This window comes from Rhodotorula graminis (assembly GCF_001329695.1).
Source record: "Rhodotorula graminis WP1 unplaced genomic scaffold RHOBAscaffold_1, whole genome shotgun sequence".
Taxonomy (NCBI): Eukaryota; Fungi; Basidiomycota; class Microbotryomycetes; order Sporidiobolales; family Sporidiobolaceae; genus Rhodotorula; species Rhodotorula graminis.
Genome location: NW_017264928.1, coordinates 580,487 through 596,331, shown reverse-complemented (window position 1 = coordinate 596,331; position 15,845 = coordinate 580,487). Strand labels below are relative to the sequence as shown.

At 65.4% G+C, this 15,845-nt stretch overlaps 5 protein-coding genes across 5 annotated transcripts; 2 read left to right on the top strand and 3 right to left on the bottom strand.

Annotated features, from left to right (window-relative positions):
- Positions 1–111: 111 nt before the first annotated feature.
- Positions 112–1,138, bottom strand: RHOBADRAFT_40644 (uncharacterized protein; the record flags this gene model as incomplete). The annotated part of the gene is made up of 4 exons (XM_018413740.1): positions 112–632; positions 699–765; positions 841–960; positions 1,031–1,138. The coding sequence occupies 4 exons, from the start codon at positions 1,136–1,138 to the stop codon at positions 112–114; spliced, it is 816 nt and encodes a 271-aa protein (XP_018274150.1).
- A 175-nt stretch (positions 1,139–1,313) lies between these two features.
- Positions 1,314–3,330, top strand: RHOBADRAFT_50611 (uncharacterized protein; the record flags this gene model as incomplete). Its single annotated transcript, XM_018415406.1, has 9 exons — positions 1,314–1,386; positions 1,524–1,636; positions 1,716–1,910; positions 1,987–2,045; positions 2,110–2,153; positions 2,221–2,329; positions 2,394–2,623; positions 2,695–2,957; positions 3,034–3,330. 9 exons carry the CDS (start codon positions 1,314–1,316, stop codon positions 3,265–3,267), a joined length of 1,320 nt encoding a protein of 439 aa, XP_018274149.1. The 3' UTR covers positions 3,268–3,330.
- Positions 3,331–3,591: 261 nt separating this feature from the next.
- RHOBADRAFT_50610 (uncharacterized protein) lies at positions 3,592–6,250 on the top strand (the record flags this gene model as incomplete). Its single annotated transcript, XM_018415405.1, has 10 exons — positions 3,592–3,615; positions 3,675–3,706; positions 3,806–3,873; positions 3,946–4,264; positions 4,341–4,464; positions 4,537–4,714; positions 4,787–4,811; positions 4,869–5,882; positions 5,952–6,028; positions 6,103–6,250. 10 exons carry the CDS (start codon positions 3,592–3,594, stop codon positions 6,168–6,170), a joined length of 1,929 nt encoding a protein of 642 aa, XP_018274148.1. The 3' UTR covers positions 6,171–6,250.
- Positions 6,251–6,693: 443 nt separating this feature from the next.
- RHOBADRAFT_6383 (uncharacterized protein) lies at positions 6,694–9,040 on the bottom strand (the record flags this gene model as incomplete). Its single annotated transcript, XM_018418454.1, has 10 exons — positions 6,694–6,870; positions 6,948–7,023; positions 7,101–7,120; positions 7,195–7,306; positions 7,383–7,601; positions 7,668–8,241; positions 8,306–8,399; positions 8,467–8,626; positions 8,702–8,890; positions 8,997–9,040. Coding segments are annotated over 10 exons (1,665 nt in total), but the record flags the coding sequence as incomplete, so codon positions are not given.
- A 401-nt stretch (positions 9,041–9,441) lies between these two features.
- RHOBADRAFT_50609 (uncharacterized protein) lies at positions 9,442–15,843 on the bottom strand. The gene is made up of 31 exons (XM_018415404.1): positions 15,702–15,843; positions 15,423–15,633; positions 15,239–15,361; positions 15,060–15,180; positions 14,719–14,994; positions 14,580–14,633; positions 14,159–14,432; positions 14,036–14,095; positions 13,834–13,968; positions 13,751–13,770; positions 13,540–13,689; positions 13,398–13,483; positions 12,964–13,330; positions 12,798–12,893; positions 12,607–12,728; positions 12,343–12,541; positions 12,176–12,258; positions 11,969–12,098; positions 11,842–11,901; positions 11,665–11,775; positions 11,560–11,603; positions 11,460–11,495; positions 11,338–11,391; positions 11,224–11,278; positions 11,048–11,160; positions 10,854–10,985; positions 10,691–10,790; positions 9,978–10,628; positions 9,881–9,900; positions 9,695–9,812; positions 9,442–9,619 (listed from the first exon to the last, which is right to left on the bottom strand). Exons 1-31 carry the CDS (start codon positions 15,804–15,806, stop codon positions 9,529–9,531), a joined length of 4,197 nt encoding a protein of 1,398 aa, XP_018274146.1. The 5' UTR covers positions 15,807–15,843; the 3' UTR covers positions 9,442–9,528.
- Between the last annotated feature and the right edge of the window lie 2 nt (positions 15,844–15,845).

Below are 15,845 nucleotides of genomic sequence, written 5' to 3'. Positions count from 1 at the left end.
TCCACGGAAGCCGGGTCGCTCTGGTGTTCAACAACGACGAGCTTTGCAAGGGATGCGAGGGGACGGGATATCGCTACAGCAGAACACACACACACTCGAGAGACCGCGGCCTCACCACTTGGCCGGCCGCGCGCCAAAGATGCTCGACCCGACCCTCACGTTGGTACTCCCCTGCTCGATCGCCTCGGCAAAGTCGCTGCTCATGCCCATGCTCAGCTCGAGCCCCTCGTGCTCGACCTCGTCGACCGCCTTGCGCACCGCGTCGCCGTCGCCCGCCTTGTCCTTGAGCGCACGGACGAGCGCCTCGCGCGTCTGCTTGAGCCGCTCAAAGTCCGGGTTGGGCGCGTCCGACGTTGACGCCTCGAGCGATCCGATCGTCATGAGGCCCTTGAGGCGCAGGGTCGGGCACTTGTCGACAATGTGCAGCGCGAGGTCGACGAGAGGGCCTTCTGCCGCCGACGACGGCTCGAGCGCGGGCAGGCCCGACTTCTGCTCCTCGCCCGACGTGTTGACCTGGATAAAGATGTTGAGGCGCTCGTCGCGAGGCGGCGACAGGGCCGACAGCGTGTTGTGCAGCTGGTTGGCCGCCTTGACCGACGTGAGCGTCTCGATGGCGTACAGGTTGCGGATCGCTGCGGGCGTGGACACGGGGTCAGCGGGTGTCGCTCGCGCGCCTCAGGAGGGACCGTGGGACGCACAGGCCAACATCTTGCACTTGTTGGACTGGAGCGTGCCGATGTAGTGCCAGGCGATGTCGGTCGGCAGCTGTCGGAGAGGGGAAGAGGCGAGCGTGAGCTGGCGCTTAACCGCGCACAGGAGAGTGGACGGTCGAGGACGCACCTCCTTGGCCTTGCCCTCGAGCTCTTGCGGGTAGTTCTCGCCAAAGTGGCGCACGCCGTGCTCGTGCAGGGCGAGGAGGTCGCTCGCGGGCTTGTACTTGGAGACGGCGACGAGGCGGGGCTGCGGGCGGCCGAGATCACGGTCAGGGTTGTTCGTAGAGGGCACAAGGGAGAGGTGGGAGCCCACTCACCGCCGGCCCACTGCCTCGCTTGGCGGCGGCCTGCTTGACCTGGTCGGCGATCGAGTCGTAGTTGTGCCGGAGCTCGTCGGCGCGCTCTGCGGTGGCGGGTTCGACCATTTTGGCGAGAGTGGAGCGGGTGGAGCGAGCGGCAGCAAAGGCGGGGCGGCTCGTCGAGAAGGAGCGCAGTTGCCGGAGCATGCGTAGAGCGATGAGGCGGTGGTCCCGCTCGTCGACCTCTCCTGCTCCATCCACCCTGCTTTGCTCGCCTGTTCTCTCGCACAACGCCTCGACCATGGCTCAAGACAGCTCCCTCGACTGGTCCACCCTCATCTCGGAGCGAGGCCGCCGCTGGGAACCTTCCGCCAGTCCGTCCACTTCTCTCCTCCCGATGAAGGCATTGCCGGCCTCGCAGCGGCAAGGACGCTCGTGCGATCCGGCTCAGGAGGTCCAGAGACGGCACTGGCAGGCGCGGTCACTGATCACGAGGGTCGTTTGCGCGCAGTTCGCGGCCTGTTCCCCCTCGAGAAGATCCCGGGCATGGTCTCGCTCCTCGCAGGCAAGCCCAACGCCGACACGTTCCCCTTTTCGGCCATCAAGGTCGACCTCAAGCCCATCGTGCGTCCCCCTCTCCTCGCCGCCGTCAAGCAATCCCTCCCCTTCCACCTCTCGTTGACTCGTCGTTCTCGCCTCGCAGATCCCGGGCGACCCGGTCGAGACGCTCACGGTCGAGTCGGACGCGCTCAACGAGGCGCTCCAGTACGGCGCGACGGCGGGTCTGCCCAACCTCGTCAAGTGGATCGAGAACTTGCAGGAGACGAGGCACAAGCGGGCCAAGGACGGCAGCTGGAGGGTCAGCCTCGGCAGCGGGAGCCAGGACCTCATCAACAAGGTGCGCCGACATCTCTTCCTCACGTTCTCGGAGGCGCAGGTCGAGGCGGCCGACACTGACCCGGTTGCTCGAGCAGGCGTTCCACTCGCTCGTCAACGACGACGACTCGATCCTGATCGAGTCGCCGGTGTACTCGTGCGTGGTCTCTCTCCCTACACGTCGACGGTTCGGGCCCATTTGATCACTCTTCTGCGCGCAGGGGCACGCTCGGCCTGCTGAACCGGTTCCAGGTCAACCTCATCGGTCCGTCCTCTGTCGTCCCTCCCTTTCTCGCAAGGACGGCGGTCTGACAGACAAAGTACACCCGCAGAGCTCCCTGTCGACAACGAGGGCCTCGACCCGGCCAAGCTTGAGGAGACGCTCGACAACTTTGCGACGCTGTACCCGGGAAAGCGCTTCCCGAGGTTGCTCTACACCATGTGCGCCCCTTTCCTTTCTCCCCCTTCCCTCGTCCAGGATCACCCTGACGTCTCGTACATGCAGCCCGACCGGCTCGAACCCGACTGGCGCGACCGCGCCTGAATCCCGCCGCCAGGCCGTCCTCGCCCTCGCCCGCAAGCACAACCTGCTCATCCTCGAGGACGACGCGTACCACTTCCTGTCGTTCGACCCGACGCACCTCGTGCCGAGCTACTTTGAGCTCGAGGCGCGCGACGGCGGCAAGACGGGCAGGGTCGTCCGCTTCGACTCGTTCTCCAAGATCCTCAGCTCTGGTGCGTCGTCTCGCTCTCCTTCGTGCCGGCCTCGATCTCGACCTGACCCACCTTCTTTTTGCCGCGCACAGGTATGCGCCTCGGCTTCGTGACGGGCCCCAAGGAGCTCCTCGACGTCATCGACCTGCACACGGCCAATACCAACTTGCAGCCGTCGTCGACGACGCAGGCCATGGTGCTTGTCCTGCTCAACAAGTGGGGGCTCGACGGCTTTATCGCCCACACGCAGCGCGTCGCGGCCTTTTACAAGGCCAAGCGCGACATGTTTGAGCGCGTCGCGCACCGGTACCTCGACGGGCTCGCGACCTGGGTCAGCCCCGAGGCGGGCATGTTCGTGCGTCGGCCGCTCTGTCTCTCTCTCTCTCTCGTCCTCCTGAGTCGATCCCTGACATGGAGGAATATGCCCGCAGCTGTTCCTCGACCTGCACCTGACCAAGGACGGCACGGCGGGCGACTCGTCGTCGCTCATTTCGACGACGGCGGTGCAGAAGGGCGTGCTCGCCGTGCCCGGCATCGGCTTCTTGCCCAACGGCGGCGTGTCGTCGTTCGTGCGCGTGTCGTTCTCGCTCGCGACGGAGCAGGACGCCGAGCTGGCGTTTGAGCGGTTGCGCGAGTGCGTCCTCGAGGCGAGGGGCGAGGCGTAGATGGAGGTCGCGTGCGCCTAGACTGTCTATCGTGCTTGTACTAGAGCGTTCTGTCGCCCGCTCAGCTGGCCCGAGAGAGCGAGCCGATGTCAACACTGAGCGGCCGAGCGACTTGGCCGCGAGCGACGAGCCGCCACCTCGCCCGCTCCCACCTCGTCTCGACAGCTCGTCGAGGGCTCCGCTGTACCAGCTCAGCAGCCTCTCAGCAGCTACATCGAGCTCGGAAAGCCTTTGCGCGGGCTCTCCACGCCGTGCCTCTTCGTCCCCGTCCACCTGCATCGCCTCATCGCTCCACCCACCCGCGCGAGGGCCGGCACACGCACGATGAGGATCGTGACCTGGAACGTGGTGCGTCCGTCCCTCTTCTCGGCTGCACGAGCGCGGTACTGACCCACGCGAGCGCGCAGAACGGCATCAAGACGCTCCCCCACTTTCACCCGTGAGCTCCTCCCCTCTCCCTCGCCCGCGCTCCGCGTTACGCGTACGTCAGGCTAGACGGACGTGCAAGAGGACTGACAAGTAGCACTCGCATACTCAGGTGGAACGTCAAGAAGACGCACGAGGGCATCATCGAGGACCTCGAGGGCGACATCACCTGCATCCAGGGTACGTCCAGCTCTCGCCTTGCCTCCGGACAAGCGCACCAGCTCACCTAGCAGTCCATTCGCATGCACGCAGAGACCAAGATCACGCGCGCGCAGATCGAAAAGGGCATGGCGTGCATGAACTCGTTCGACTCGTTCTTCTCGTTCTACCGCAAGAGCGTCAAGGGCGTCCACGGCACGGCCATCTTTACCAAGCGCGACGTCGTCGTTCCCGTCAAGGCCGAGGAGGGCATCGGCTCGTCGCTCTTGCCGTCGACCATGCCTGTCGACGAGCGCATCGGCGGGTACCCGCTCTCGTCCGACGCCGACCTCGACTACAACACGATGAAGGACCTCGACTCGGAGGGCAGGACGACCGTCATCGACACGGGCATGTTTGTCCTCATCAACCTGTGCGTCCTCGTCGCCCTCCCAGTCCTCGGCTGTACTCCTCTCGCCCATCTCGCTCACTCGTCCACGCACTCGCAGCTACTGTCCGAACGAGACCAACTCGGACCGGCTTGAGTTCAAGCTCAACTTCAACAAGATGGTCGATCGGCGAGTGCGAGGGCTCATCCGGGCAGGGCGGCAGGTCATCGTCGTCGGCGACCTCGTGCGTCCCCTTCTCTCCGCCTTTCCTCAACTCGTCGCGCCCGGCGCTCACAAACTCGACCCCCCTCGACAGAACATCTGCGCGTCCGACCTCGACACTGCCGATCCAGAGCGCCGGGCTCGCGAGTCCGGCCTCGAAGCGTTCACCGACCACCCTGCGCGCACCTGGCTCAACAGCTTCACCGGCGAGAACGGCATCATGATCGACATCACGCGCAGGTTGCACCCGGATCGTCTCGGCATGTTCACGTGTGCGTCGAGAAGCGCTTTTAAGCCTGAGTGCCACAGGCGTTTTCCTCGTCCTGACCCTCATTTTCCCGTAGGCTGGAACACCAAGATCGACGCACGGTACGTCGTCCTCTTCCTCACCTATTCGTGCGAGTACTCATGTCCGTCCCTTCACAGCCCGACCAACTACGGCGCCCGCATCGACTACATCCTCATCACGCCGGGCCTGCTTCCCTGGGTCAAGGACTCGGACATCCAGCGCGACATCATGGGCTCCGATCACTGCCCCGTCTACCTCGACCTGCACGACGAGCTCGACATTCCCGGTCGCGGCAAGGTGTCGCTCTGGAACGAGCTCAACCCTGGTCGCAGCAAGAGCGACCCGCCGCCTCCTCCGCCCGCGTTCGCCGCCCGGTTCTACGACGAGTTCTCGGGCAAGCAGAAGCTCCTCTCGAGCTTTTTCGGCAAAAAGGGCGGCCCGTCGCCGGCCGGCCCGACGCCGTCGCCGTCGCCGCAGCCGGGCTCGTCGTCCGCTCCTGTCGCGTCCACCTCGAGTGCGCCGCCGCCCGCCGTCAAGGCGGCCTCGTCCTCTCAGCCGATGTCCAAGGACACTTCGTCATCCTCGTCGTCGACGTCGAAAAAGGGCAAGGGCAAGGCGCGCGAGCCGTCGCCGCTGCCTGAGAAGGTCAAGGAGCGCAAGACGGGCCAGCAAGACCTGTCGAGCTTCTTCAAGCCGCCGCCTCAGCCCGATGCGCCGCTCAAGAAGAAGCGCAAGAAGAGCAGCAGCACCGCCAAGACGACCCCTCCCCCTCCTTCTCTCGTCGCGCCCTCGTCCTCCTCGTCCGCCACCGCCAAGCCGTCCAAGTCGCCGAAACCTCGCTCTCGCACGCCCCCAGACCGCGAGGTCCTCGTCCTGTCGGACGACGAGGACGACGGCCAAGGCGAGACGTCGCGCGCCGCACGAGCGAGCACCGAGGAGCAAGCCGACGCCATGCTCTCGGCGTCGTCGGCGCTCTCGTCGTCGGCCGGCGCGCCCACCGCGGTCCTCAACGCCGAGTCGGCCTCGGCGTGGTCGAGCATCTTTGCGTCCAAGCCGCCGCCGCTGTGCGAGGGCCACAACGAGCCGGCAAAGCTGTGGACGGTCAACAAGACCGGGATCAACAAGGGCCGGCGCTTCTTCCTGTGCTCGAGGTGCGTCCTCTCTCACTCCCTCTCTCTTCCAGCACGTACTGACGACGACGCTGTCGTTCTCGCACGCAGACCTGTCGGGCCGGGCTACGACCAGGGCCAGGCCAAGCTGCACGTCGACCCGCAGTTCCGCTGCAACTTCTTCCAGTGTGCGCCTCTCTCTTCCTCTCCTTTCCTCTCCCGCATCGTGTCATTGACTCTCTCAACCCTCTCGATGCTGCAGGGGAGACGAGCGTCAAGCGGCCGGCGGGTATCGCGCTCACGCCGTCGGCCAAGAAGAAGCAGGCCTGAGCGCTCGAGGTGTCTCTCGCTCTCGACGAGTTGTTTTGTCGTAGTGGGTCTTCGATGCATTGTGCTTGAGACTGCGCGTGCGATATGAAAGGCTACGAGGTACAGGGAGTGCTAGTCGTGACGATGCTGTGCTGCAACAACCTGGACGAGGCGCAAAGGAGGAGAAAGAGAGAGAAAATGGGTCGAAAGGGGGTAACGACAGGGGTGGGAGGGAGGTAAGAGAGTGAAAGAGGAACTAGACGACCCTCTGCCTCGCGTTCGGCAGCGAGTGGCCGTTCTTCTTGGCCTCCTCGAGGACGTGCGTCGCGACCCGAGACTCGCGCTCGCGCGACTCGAGCGAGGGCTGCGAGCCGCCGCTGTGCTTCGCGTTCCCTCCTCCTGCTGCGCCACCGTGCTTCTTACCGCCGGCGCCGCCCTGACCGCCGCCCTGCCCGCCTGCGCCGCCGTGACGGAGCGCGGCCGGACCCGGGTTGCGCACGCGCTCGTTGCGGTTCGGGACGCCGTGCTTGTTCGGGCCCTTGCGGTTGTAGTGCGACTTCCACGTCGACTGCTCGAGGACGGGGCGGGCCGGGTACGAGCCGGCCGGGATGGCCTTGGAGCGGTCCGAGGGGTGCATCGTCCACGGGCACTGGATGCGCTGCGTCGGGACCTTGGCGAGCTGCGGGAGCCAGCAGCGGATGTAGTCGCCCTGCGGGTCGTACTGCAGGTCGAGGGAAAGTGTCAGGCGCTGTTGGCGAAGAACGGAAGAGCGAGAGGGAGGGAGAGAGGGGGACGCACGTCGTTGCCCTGCTTGATCGGGTTGAACTGCCTCGACGCCCGAGGGTCATTGCCGACGCCGCTCACGTACTGCCAGCTGTGGAGAGGAGAGAGGGCCAAGTCAGGGTCCGATCGAGAGAGAGAGAGGTCGAAGAGAGAGAGCGCCCGACTCACTTGCCCCAGTTGCTCGACGGCTGCGAGACGAGCGAGGACAGTAAGCGAGGGCGCTCGGGGAGAGAGAAGAAAGAGAGAGGCAAAGTGGGCGCACCTCAAAGTCGATCAAGTGCGACTCGAAGAACTCGGCGCCGAGGCGCCAGTCGATCTGGCAGTCCTTGGTGAGGAACGAGGCGACGTTCTGGCGACCGCGGTTCGACATGAAGCTGTACACGGCGTCGGGGAGATGGTCAGTCTTCTACTCACGATCGTGGGAAAAAGAGAGAGAGAGAGAGGACGCACCCCGACTCGCGCAGCTCGGCCATGTTGGCGTCGATGAACGGCACGCCAGTCGTCCCCTGCATCCACCGGACGGCCGGCTGCTCGTGCTCGACGCTGTCGGAGAACTTCTTCTCCTGGTCCCACGTCTTCCACCAGCCGTCCTGGAGCTTGTACCGCGCCTGCTTCGGGTCCGTCACCTCCTCGAACCCGCCGAGCGTGAAGAGCTTGGTGCCGAATTTGCTGCAGCGAGGTCGAACGAGTCAGGGAGGGCACGAGGACGACGCGAAGAGAGAAAGGGAGACGTACCGAGCGACGAAGAGGAAGTAGTCGCGCCACAGGAGCTCGAACCGGACCCAGTACGTGTTCTGGCTCGCGCCGAACTTGGCCTCGGACTCGTCGAGCGCCTCGACGATGGCTCGGGGCGAGATCATGCCGAGGCACAGGAAGGGCGACAGCTTGGTGCTGTACTCGTGGCCGATGAGGCCGTTGCGCGTCTCCTTGTACCGGGCGACAGGTGGCGGCGAGCCGTCCTTGAAGTAGAACGCGAGGCGCTCGAGAGCTGCGGTCTCACCGCCAGGGTACGGGAACGCGCTCTGCTGATTGCTGCCCTGGCTGCTCGCGACGATCTGGAACGAGTCCTGGAGGGGCTTGAGGAGGTGCGCGAGGACGTAGTCGAGGTCGCGCTTCTCCTCGTCCATCATGCGGCTGCCGTAGCCCGGGTAGACCTTGGTCGAGTCGTCGGGCTTGGGGAACGGCTTGAACGACTTGGGGATGGGCAGCGTCGGACGGCCAAAGTCGGGAAGGCCCTCGACGCGCTTGCGGAACGGCGTGAAGACGTCGGGCATGTCCTTGACGCGGAACGGGAGGTCGTCGACGTGGACTGTCACGAGGAGCATGTCAGTACGAGGAACGGGAGGGACACGAGAGGGGCGGGCGGGACGCACTGAGCGGGGCCTGGTCGAAGCAGGTCAAGCGCACGCCCGACTGCTTGAGGTTCTTGCGCAACTTGTGCTCGATCGCCTTCTCCTCCGAGTAGAACTGCGAGCGCTCGAGACTGTGAGCATGCTGTCCGTCAAGGACCGAGAGTGAGGTTGAGCGGACGCACCTCCTTCTGCAGGAACACCTCCTTGACCTCGTCGCCGTTCTTGATAAGCTCGGCGGCGATGTCGGCCGTGACGTCCTCCATCTTGCCGAACCGGATGAGGAGATCACTGCCATGCTTGCGGAGCGTGTTGCGCAGGTCAAAGACGCCCTCGACGAGGAACCTGAGGGAAAGGTCGGCCGTGGCGTGAGCAGACGCGCTCGCTCGGCTTCTCTCGAGAGGACGAAGGGGGACGCACCTCGCACGGAAAACGCCGGTGCGCCAGAAGTTGAACTGGCGGGTGCGGGCCTCGGGGCCCTGGCGCTGGTAGTCGGGCAGGCCCGACAGCTCGACGAAGCGCTCGTCGAACACGAAGACGGGGAGGACGTGGGTCACGTCCTTGTGGTGCGAGTCGTGTGCTGCATGGAACAGGGCATTGTCGTGCACGCTGCGAGGAGGAAGGGAGCGAATCGAGGGGAGGACGAGGGTCGGTCAAGGGCGGTCAGCGGGCTGCGCTGGCGGGAGGAGGGGCGAGGGGAACGAGAGGGACGCACCGCAGGTCGTTCCTGTGGAGCGTGATGACCACCTTGCGACCCATGGTGGCGGCGTGGCGTGAGAGAGGGAGGCGGAGAGAAGCCACGACGATGAATAGCGATCGGTGCGGCCGAGGTGCGGGGTTGACGACGACGACGACGAGGGACGGACAGGGGCTGCGGATCGTCGACTGTCGGACCTTGGTGTCGTGCGGAGCGAGTCGGGGCAGCTGCTAGGCCAGCGGTCGGGCTTGGACGCGTGAGCTGGACGCTGGGCGGTGAGCGCGACGATGGCAAAGGTCAACCAGCGGCGCGCCGGCTTGCCTCGCCTCCATCGCGCTTCGCCGACGCTAATTAAATGCGCCGTCGATCACCGCCGGCCTGCGCTCACTCGAAAGTACTCGCGGCTCGAGCGCTTTCTCGCACACGACCTGGCTTTCGAGCGCTCGCGCCTCGCCGCATGTCGACAGCGGAAAGTGGGCGTAGTGATTGCAAAGGACAGGGGTACGAATGGACACAAATGCGGGACCTCCTCCTCCTCCTCCTCGAGCGCTCACGGCTTGAAGTCGTCCTCGTCGACAAGGTCCTCCTCGTCGGCGCAGCTGTACACCCACTCGGTCGTGACGAAGCGACGGTATTTGGGCCTGCGGTCGGTGCGTCGCGCGAGGTCAGTCGATTGTTGGGCGAGGTGGACCAAGGAAAGAGAGAGCGGGACGCACTTGCTTGTGAGGCGGACGAGCTCGACGTAACGGTCGGGCACAAGCCTCGAGACGATGATGTGGGTGAGCTTGGGGTCGCCGAGGTCGGTCGTAGCGACGCCATGCTCGCGCGTAAAGGCTGTGCGCAAGAGGTGGTGGGTCAGGTTTGCCCGACGCGAGGGGGCCGGAACGAAGGAGAGCACGCACTGTGACGAGCCTTCTCGAGCCTGCACGGCAAAGGAGGAGAGTCAGGACGCCGAGGAGAGGAGAGGAGAGCGCTAGAGAGAAGGAAAGAAGGACGCACTCTGCGTCGGCCTTGACCTGGACGCCCTCGGCCTTGCTCGACGCCGCCAAACCGTTCGAGACCGCGCCCTCCTTCGTGTCGAAGTAGGCGACGAGCGGTTTGAAGAGGAACGCCGGGTCGTGCGCCATCTCGCTGTCGCCCGTGCCCAGGCCGAGCGAGGACGCCTTCTCGACCGAGTCCGGCTCGAGCTTGAGCTGGTCGACGCCGCCGCCGCCGCCGCCCGGCTCGCCGGTGAGCAGGCCCTCGGTGTCCTGGCTGCCCGACACCGACTCGAGCTGCAGGCGCGACGCGTCCTGGTTGACCCGGTTGACCTCGGGCGGCATCGCTCCTCGGCGCGGGAAGTGCTGCAGAAAGTCGCCGAACTCGGCGTTGCCCTCGTCGCCGCTGCCCGAGCTGCTCCGTGCGAGGCGCAACTGCGCGACGCGGTCGGCGTCGTCGTCGCTCTCGGTCTGCGCCTCGTCCTCGCTGTCGAGGGCGGCCTCGCCAAAGTTGCGGTACGCGCGCTCGAACGGCCGGTGCTCGGTCGGCGACGGCGGCGAGAGCATGAGCTTGTCGTCGTCGTCGTCGTCGCCCTGGTCGAGCTTGACGTCGGCGTCCGAGTCGGCGTAGTCAGACAGGTTGGCCGTCTCGGGCGTGGCGTGGACGAGGTAGCTGTGGGGCGGCGGCAATGGTCAGGTCGCGCTCGTGCGGGAAGAAAGGTTCCTCGGACGTACCGCTTGCGAGGCGGGAGCCGGCGACCCTGGTAGATGCTCTCGAGGACCCAGTCCGGGTGGTAGATGTCGACGGTGCTGCCGCCGGCGCGGCTCTTGATGCCTGTAAGGGCCGAGATGGGTCAGGACGGCGCTCACGGCGAGAGAGCGACTAGCGAGCACTCACCCTGGTACTTGGGCGAGACGACGATGCGGTCCTTGTCGGGCGGCGGAATCTTCTGCATGATCGTGCCGCCGTGCGCGACGATGCGCCGCTGCAGGTCGACCTTGGGCGCCGAGGGGACCGAGTCGAACACGACTGTGGACCACGACGAACATGAGTAGGGAACGTCGAGAGGGAGAAGCGAGACGGCGACGCACAGAAGGTGATGCCCTGGAAGAGCTCAGAGACGACGTCGACCTGGCCAAGCGGCGCCGAGATGGACGTCGCCTTGTTGCTGCGGCTCGAGCTGACCGCCGCCTTCTTCTTTGCGCTGTGTGTCGCAGACCGAGTCAGTGTGAGGCACGGCGATGCGAGCGAGAGAGGAGGGACGCACCTCATGTCCTCGCCGATCGAGCGCTTGTGCGGGCCCGTGCGGTAGAGCTGGACAGCTGCAGGCGAACGAGGTCAATCGACGACTCGAGAACAGGGATCTGCAGGCGAGACGCACTCTGGAGGTCGTCGGCGCTCTCGGCGTCCTTGTCCTCGCGGATCTTGAGCGCGCCTGCGGAACGCGAGGGAGCGAGTCAGGCCGGTCGTCGCTGTTTGTAGATCTGACGAGGGTGGACGAACGAGGAAAGCGCAGCGTCATGTTGGCGCCGTAGTCGACTGTGGGGAGAGAGGGTGTCGGCTCGAGGCGGGCGGAAAGAGGCGAGAGAGGGTAGGGACGCACCGCCGCCGACAATCTCGCTCGCCTTGATCTCGAGCACGAACGAGCTGCGCACGCGAGGACGGTCAGTCAGTCGCTCGGCAGAGGACGAAAGAAGCGCGGACGCACTCGTCGGGCGCGATGAGCACGTCGGGCCACTCGTTGACCGTCTTGAACCACGCCGGGACCGTCTCGGGCCTCCTGCGGTCGAACTCGATCCACTTGTCGCGCTTCTGCTCGCTGCGCGCACGACTAAGAGTCAGTTCTCGCCCTCAGAAGCGCGAGAGGGGAGGCAGTCGAGCGCACATGATCCAGGCGTAGTCGGACCGGTTGAGCCCCGAGCCGATCTTGGCGAACGACTTGAACCTGTGGTGGCAGAACGTCAGGACCTGGGAGTCGAGATCGACAAGGAGAGGGAGGACGAGGGACGCACACGACTTTGCCGTTGACCTCGTCGCGCAGGCCGATGAGGTACGACGCGAGGAAGCCCGACCGGTGACCCTGGCCCCAGTACCCGCCGACGACGAGGCCGTCGATGCGCTCGCCCATCTGGTCCATGTACTCTGTGTGGGCGAGAGACTGTGTCAGTGCTCGTTGGGCAACGAGGGAGATGAGAGGCAGGACAGAGAAGGGGACGGACCGGGCTTGATCTTGATCCACGAGTGCTCGCGGCCGCCGAGCTGGTAGAGCGACAGCGGGTGCTTGATGACGAGGCCCTCGCCGCTGCACGAGTGCGAGACCGTGAGTCGAGGCCCCTCACAGTGCGCGAGGGCGCAGCAAGAGGGAGAGAGAGAGAGAGGGACGCACCGCTCGTCCATGATGCGCTCGAGCGTCTTGCGGATGTCGTCGGTCGTCGAGCCCGACGTGCATTCGGCGATCTCGATGACGCCCTGCTTGTGCGTGATGAGGTCGCCGAGGAGCTTCTTGCGCTGCCACAGCGACTTGCCAATGAGCGCCTGGCCCTCTCCCTTCTTGCCCTTGACGTACAGGATGTCGAACACCTTGACTGCGTGCGAGTCGTGCTGCTCAGTGACAGTCCTGACGACGAGAGGGGGAAAAAGAGGGGCGCACAGCAGGGCCTCGGGTCGCTGCTGCCGAACTTGCTCGCGAGCGCGAACGTCTTGAGGTTGCCGAACGGCATGTACTTGCCGAGAACCGGGTCCCACACGAGCATCTCGCCGTCGAGTACAAGGCTGTGATGAAGAAGAAAGTCAGGGACCGAGGCACTCGAGAGAGAGACTCGAGAGGACCGAGGGACGCACTCCTCGATGTCGCCGTCGATGCAGTCCTGGATGTAGGGCGTGAGCGACCCGCTCGTCGCGTTGACGCCGTACAGGTATGTGTAGTCCTTGTTCTTGCTGCGGGAGGGTCGAGCGCCGTGTCAGTGAGGGCGCGAGGAGGGGAAAGAGAGAGAAAGGGGGGACGGACCGAGACGAGTACATGAAGGTGCTGCCCTGCTTGTGCATCTGGATGCGCTCGCCGTCGAGCTTCTCCTCGATGATGAACTCGTTCGACGGGTACTCGCCCTTGAGGAGCTCGCGGCTCGCGTCGCGCGGCCCACGGCCGATGCGCATCGACTTGACGACGTCGCCGAGGTTGCGCTGCGTGCGGTAGCACAGCATGGGGCGGAAGACGCGACCGGGCACGACAGTAAAGTCCTCGTTCTGCGGGCTGTAGTTCGGGTCGTGCAGGGTCCAGCACACGCGCATGATGTCGGAGCACGTGTTGAACATGCGGGCGGCGTCGCGATGCAGGCGGTCAAAGATCGTCTTCTCGCCCATGCCGATCTTGAGGTCTGCCGACACGCTCGTAGTCAGTTCACGGTCGCGGCACGAGAGAGAGGGAGAGAGAGAGGGACGCACCGCGGAGGATGATGCGGATGAGCCACTTCATCTCGGCCGGCGTCATCTTCTGGACGCAGCTCTTGAGGATGCTCGCGTGCTCGGCCCTGCAATCTCGACGTCAGGACCGGGTCGCAGCGACGAGAGAGAAGGCGGGACGTACTGCATGCTGCGCGTCTTGCCCTGCTCGTTCGGCGGCGCGTTCTTCGAGTGCGCGAGCTGGTCGAGGATGTCGTTGATGTCGTCGATGGACGTGTCGCTGATGCGGCGGATGACGAGCGAGCGGCTCTTGATGACCTCCATCGCGACCGAGCTGCGCGAGTCGAGCGTCAGGCCGTGCGGGCGCGGAGAGAGGTCGGGAGGAGGGAGCGCACGCAAACTCGCCGGCGCCGGGCTGCGACGGGGAGAGCGGGTCAGTTCGGTGGTCGGAGACGGCATGCGGAACGTGACGACGCACATCTTGAGCAGTCGGGACCTTCCAGTTGAGGAGCTTGAGCGCCGTGCTGTTGTGCGGCGGAATGTCGAGCGCCGCGATGAGCGCCTTGGCGAGCTTCTGCTCCTTGAGGTTGTACGTACGGCGGCGGGTGTCGCGCTGCACAAGGAATGTGGCCACCGTGAGCTTGTGCGCGTCGAGAAGGAGGAGGAAGAGGAGGGCGCACCTCGGGAAGCATGAGGCGGACGACAGGGTACAAGTCGGGGCCGACCTCGGTCCTCCACCGCTGCGAGTGCAAGCGCGGTGAGCTCTGCTCTTGCAGGACTGTATGAGAGGATAGGGGACGCACCTCGAAGAAGCGCTGCAGGACCTCGCCCTTCTTCTCGTTCTTCTTGTGCTTGTTGCGGGTGATGCTCTCGAACTGCTCGAACAGGCCGCACAGGGCGCCAAAAGGGGGCGTTTGGCCGTTCTCGATGCCGGCGGGCTTGATGATGTCGTCCGGCTGGGCGTCGACGAGCGCTGTGCCGCCCTCGTCGTCGTCCGACTCGCGGCGACGCGATGAGGACGACCAGCCTTTGGGCATGGCGAGGGCGCGCCGGTGGGGCTGTGCGGGTGCGGTGGTGCTGTAGAAGAGCCTCAGCAGGTGAGGCTCTACGCCCGTGGTGTGGCGAGCGGTGCGCGACGCAGGTTGAGGGAGGAGATGAGCGGGGAAGTTGTCAAGCTGGCTCGCTCTCTCGTCCTCTCGCGAGTCGCTCTCGGTGCGACGCTACTTGTTCAGTTTCAGTGCAGTATGGAACACGTCCTCGAGCCCGGCCGCCCTCATGCTGCGAGACGTGGCGCACGCGAGAGTCAGTCCGGCTCTCCTCGCGCTCACTCGACGACGACGGAAGGGGAGCGAGAGAGACGCACATGTCGCCCACCTCGTTCAGGCCCTCGACCTCGCGCACGCACACCTTGCCCCTCGCCTGCGGGTCGAGTACCGGGCCGAGGTGCGTCCGCCGCCTGACGACCCACACGGGCGCGTCCTTGACGCTCACGCCCTGCTCGTCGAGCGTCGCCGCCTCGACGACGGCACCGTCGATCTCGCACCGCACTTGGAGCGCCTTCCACTGTAGCTGCTTGATGCGGTGGACGAACTCGTCGACGTTGTGCTGCTCGCCCTCGACGACGATGACGCCCGGGTACCTGCAGGCCGGCGAGTCAGTTCAATGCTCGTCGAGCTACTGAAGGAGAGGAACTAGAGGACGTACCCAGGCTTGGACAGGCCGTAGAGGGACAGCTCGGTGCTCCACGCGACAATGTCCTTGCGCTTGCTCGTCGCGAGAAGGTGGTGCGACCAGAGGAGCGTCGTCTTGAGGCGATACGGGCCAGCTGTACCGATAGAGAGGTCAGGATCTGCCTCTGAGGAAAGAGAGTGCGACAGGCGGACCTTGTGGTGCTTGAGGCGGCTCGGCCTCGGCGGACGCAGCTCGCGAGACGGCGGCTTGAGGTGGATGGTCGGCGAGGTAGGCTTGCAGGGCGGTAAAGACGGTAAAGACGGGGAGCTGCGAGTCTGTGCAAGAATGTCAGCTCGGGTCTGTGGCTCGAAAAGACAGAGAGAGAGGAGGACGCACCCTCGCCCTGGACCTGCTCGACTGCGCGCTCGAGTTCTGCTCTGAGGCTCGCCTGCTCGCCTCGCCCGAACGTCAGGCAGTGCAGCGAAAGGTCGGGAAGCTCGTCGCCATCGAGGTATTCGACACCGAGGTCGACGTCGGGCGCGAGCCGAAGAGAGAGCGTGGGGAGGGGGAGGGAGGAGGAGACGGGGGCGGCATCGGCTAGGACTGGCTTGAATGGGCGTGGGGTCAGCTCGCGTGGCTTGGTAGAGGGTACTGGAAGGCGGACAGTCGACGCACCTCCCACTGAGCCCTCGCAGACTCGTCCACCATCGTCATCTCTCCCTCCTGCGTCAGGCTCGCCTGGAGCACGACGAGCTCCTCCTTGATCTGGTCGCGGTGCATAGTCGGCTCTGGTGGACGTGGCACAGAGCAGTGGCGGTG

What these genes read in the sequence shown, in the direction of transcription:
- RHOBADRAFT_50609 (XM_018415404.1), bottom strand. Translation starts at nt 15,806, where the DNA reads ATGCACCGCGACCAGATCAAGGAGGAGCTCGTCGTGCTCCAGGCGAGC. An exon ending in ATCGACGGCGACATCGAGGA is followed by an intron (nt 12,729 to 12,797) that starts GTGCGTCCCTCG and finishes TCTTCATCACAG; the next exon opens with CCTTGTACTCGACGGCGAGA. An exon ending in GAGGTCAACGGCAAAGTCGT is followed by an intron (nt 11,902 to 11,968) that starts GTGCGTCCCTCG and finishes CTGCCACCACAG; the next exon opens with GTTCAAGTCGTTCGCCAAGA.